This window comes from Macaca fascicularis, chromosome 14 (genome assembly GCF_037993035.2).
Source record: "Macaca fascicularis isolate 582-1 chromosome 14, T2T-MFA8v1.1".
NCBI classification, from domain to species: Eukaryota; Metazoa; Chordata; class Mammalia; order Primates; family Cercopithecidae; genus Macaca; species Macaca fascicularis.
In genome coordinates, this window is record NC_088388.1 from 59,397,649 (window position 1) to 59,401,131 (window position 3,483).

Here is a 3,483-nt window from a genome sequence, read left to right on the forward strand (position 1 = left end):
TGACAGTCATTGCCAATTTGCAGATGTTAAGGCTCAAAAACAAACTACAATATTACTGTTCATTAACACATAAATGTGTAGGTATGTTTTTTCCCCTTAAAAAAACACACTGGTGTAATTAAAAACAATCCACTACTTTTCCCTTTAGCGCTGTAAATTTTTTAACTGGAATGATTACTTTAACAAAAGAAAAATTTCACTATCTGCGTTTCTTTTCCGGTCATCGTTATTATCCGTTTTACTATTACTACTGAAAATCACTATGTTAAAAACGATGCGTACAGGTGTCAACAAGGCTAGCTGTCCACTGCTGGACCGCGTAGGGCCGTCAGCCCGCAGGGCTCCGACCCCTCCGGGTACCTTTCTCCTCAGACGCTCTCTTTCCCAGGAGGCTCCGCGGCGGAGCGTCCCATCGCCCTAAAAGCCACTGGCTGACGCAGCCAAAAAAAAAAAAACCCGATGGCCCGCTTATCCCACACTAGGGGGCGCCTGCTTCTCCGGCCGCCACAGAGCGCTCTGGATGCCTGAAGCCCGCCCAGCTCGCCGCCTCTGGAAAAGCTCAACACCATTTCTCCGCCCTTCCCGAGATTGCCAACGAGGCAGGCTCTGATGCGCATGCGCAAACACGTTCGCCACGCTCGGAGCTAAGGCGCATGCGTCCCCTGAAATTGCCGCCACCCGGTCTACCTTCCAGTTTCCAGTTCCGGCCTCCAAGGGGCGGGCAGACGCTGGAAACATGCGGCTGTCGGTCGCTGCAGCCATCTCCCATGGCCGCGTATTTCGCCGTCTGGGCCTCGGTCCCGAGTCCCGCATCCATCTGTTGCGGAACTTGCTCACAGGGCTGGTGCGGCACGAACGCATCGAGGCACCATGGGCGCGTGTGGACGAGATGAGGGGCTACGCGGAGAAGGTGAGGAGCGGGGCCCTCTTGTCCACTCTGCGGGTCTAGTCTGAGGGGGCGGGGCCGGCTGCAAGTGGAAAGGGACTGGGACCAACCTGGTAAACCATTCCCCAAGTCTGAGTCTTCTAGGACCCTCAGCTGAACCCGCCCCTCCATCGCCTCTAATGGAAGACTGGTTAGGGCTGCGGAGTTAAGAGATGGCGTAGATTGGAGATGGTTTGCTAGTGGAAAGAATGCATTGCGGTCCGGTATTAGAGAAATTAGATTGGCACCTTGTTTTCTTGCTCGGTTGGATCCGTGATGTTATGTCCTCACAGCTCATCGACTATGGGAAGCTGGGAGACACCAACGAACGAGCCATGCGCATGGCTGACTTCTGGCTCACAGTGAGTGCGTCCTGTCGGCCTTCAGAATCCCACCCTTTACTCCCTAGGGGTAGGGGTTGGAAGAAGGAGAACTGTGCAGAATTAAGCTTGGGTACTCACTTATGGGCCAATGTTGTTAACTAAATTAGAAACTGTGTCTTAAGTTAGTTGAAGTCGATGTCAATATACCTCTGCACAACTGCCTATAAACGACTCCTTTGTGTAACATTGACTCTACCAGATTGGTGAGGGGCGGGGGAGGTCTTTCTATGTGTGGATGGACCTTATCTTTGGGAGTGGCCTAAAGTTAAATGCCTCTGCAGTTTTGCCTGACTCTTCTGTCTCTTGGATAATTCTCCCTCTAGGAGAAAGACTTGATCCCAAAGCTGTTTCAAGTTCTGGCCCCTCGATACAAAGATCAAAATGGGGGCTACACAAGAATGCTGCAGATCCCAAATCGGAGTTTGGATCGGGCCAAAATGGCAGTGATCGAGTATAAAGGGAACTGCCTCCCACCCCTGCCTCTGCCTCGCAGAGACAGCCACCTTACACTCCTAAACCAGCTGCTGCAGGGTTTGCGGCAGGACCTCAGCCAGAGCCAGGAAGCAAGCAACCACAGCTCCCACACAGCTCAAACACCAAGGATTTAACTGGATCTGAAGAGTCTGCAGCCCTTAATCAGTGCCCATGATCACAGGCCTTTGGAGCGCTTTTACTCTCTGAGAAGAACTGGAGCTAGAGATGTAAAATGGACAGTCTTAATGGGATTGAGAACCTTCTGGGAGCCAGATGACCCTCTTTTTGCACAATAGATAAAAGTCTTTATATGAATATATATAAGTTCATTTCTTTTTTCCCTCCTGTGGGATTTCTGGAGAATGAGAATTACCCAAATGCTCAGTCTACCTGGGATAGTAAATTCCTGGCTTATGCTTCTGGTCCTTAAATTTGGGTTATTTTTGGTTAGTGCAGTTCTGTTTTTCTTAATGCCAGTTTACATGGGAATGCATCCTTTAATTCCAAATGTTGCCAGAGGTGGTTTTGTTTTGACATCTGGTCTCCTAGAGACTGAGTGCTTGGGATTTCTTAGAGAAGATTACTTCCTGACAGGGGTAGGGGAGTGACAATCTGCAAGTGAAACTTCCTTAAACAATCTTGTATCCTACGAACCTTCAGGGGATACTGCAATCATTCCTCTGTTTTGAGGCAGGATCACACATTACCTTCATGTGTTCCCTTCAGCCCCCTAAATGGGCCTGGGAGGAGAGGACCCAAGAACTCAGATGTTCTACCAGTTTGGCCAAAGGGGTGGAGACATTCAGCAGAGGATGTTGGTCTCCAGGATAAGCTCCTTCCTCTTGGTGGGGGGAAGGGGTAAGAAAGAGGGTCTATGCCTGAGAAGGATTAGGATATTAAACCTCCTAGGAATTTCCTGGAAATTTTTATTGTTGTCAAATCTGGCCTCTCTGGGAACCCAGAAAAGGGAAATCCGGCTTCAGAATGTGAGAAGCTGGGAACCCCTTTCTTGGCACAGCCAGGCTGCCGTTCCCTTGGGTTCAGAGGCTTTAGTATGGTGGTAGTTATGGAAAGACGGAAAGGAGCCATCACTCTTGGTCCAAACACTTGATAGCAGTGCCTGATAATTGCCGTATCTCCAGTAGAGCAGGTAGAAGAGATTTTATCTTAGGCTCTATCTTCTGAGTGTATTTGGCCCACTGAACCCATCCACTGTCTGAGACAATAAGTAAGAGTAAAGGTAAAGGGATCACTGGTGTAGCAGACATGGCTTCAGTGACAGAACGAACTATTCTGGTGCTAATTTAGCTGCAGCTGCGTTAGTCTGATACTCATCTACTCCTAACAGAGCTCTTTATCTCTTTTTCTCTACTCTGGTTTGTTCTTCACACTAGCCAGAAAGCTCTTACATTTCAAATGAAATATAGTAGACACTCAAAACATTTATGAAATAAAGCTACAACTCTGCTTCTGCTAAAAAATATACCCCTCTTCTGTCTTAGCGTGAACATCCACCCTAGCTAGATATCTAGGAGTCATGCCTGACTTCTAGAAAAACCACTTTCCTTAAAACCACATCTTTATTTTGAATAGATGGATTGTGGCTCAGCTCCTGTAGCTTTTCTTCTTAGACCCCAGAAATATATCTCCCTGTGGGACTTCCAACAGTTCCCTACATGCTTTTTGAGCATCTGCTGGTTC

General features: G+C 48.3%; 1 protein-coding gene across 2 annotated transcripts; it reads left to right on the forward strand.

Annotated features, from left to right (window-relative positions):
- The first annotated feature begins 712 nt into the window (after window positions 1-712).
- On the forward strand, window positions 713-2,099 carry MRPL17 (mitochondrial ribosomal protein L17). Of its 2 annotated transcripts, none has more exons than XM_074014475.1 (3): window positions 713-910; window positions 1,017-1,287; window positions 1,632-2,099. In XM_074014475.1, exons 2-3 carry the CDS (start codon window positions 1,135-1,137, stop codon window positions 1,914-1,916), a joined length of 438 nt encoding a protein of 145 aa, XP_073870576.1. In that variant the 5' UTR covers window positions 713-910; window positions 1,017-1,134; the 3' UTR covers window positions 1,917-2,099. The 2 variants fall into 2 exon arrangements, with proteins under 2 accessions (XP_073870576.1, XP_005595298.1); XM_005595241.5 differs by having other exon boundaries at window positions 1,219-1,287.
- The last annotated feature ends 1,384 nt before the right edge of the window (window positions 2,100-3,483 follow it).

Bases quoted from the DNA above. Each gene is read 5' to 3' on its own strand.
- MRPL17 (XM_005595241.5), top strand. From the start codon at position 737: ATGCGGCTGTCGGTCGCTGCAGCCATCTCCCATGGCCGCGTATTTCGC. The intron at 911-1,218 runs GTGAGGAGCGGG...ATGTCCTCACAG, and splicing joins TGAGGGGCTACGCGGAGAAG to CTCATCGACTATGGGAAGCT. The intron at 1,288-1,631 runs GTGAGTGCGTCC...TTCTCCCTCTAG, and splicing joins TGGCTGACTTCTGGCTCACA to GAGAAAGACTTGATCCCAAA.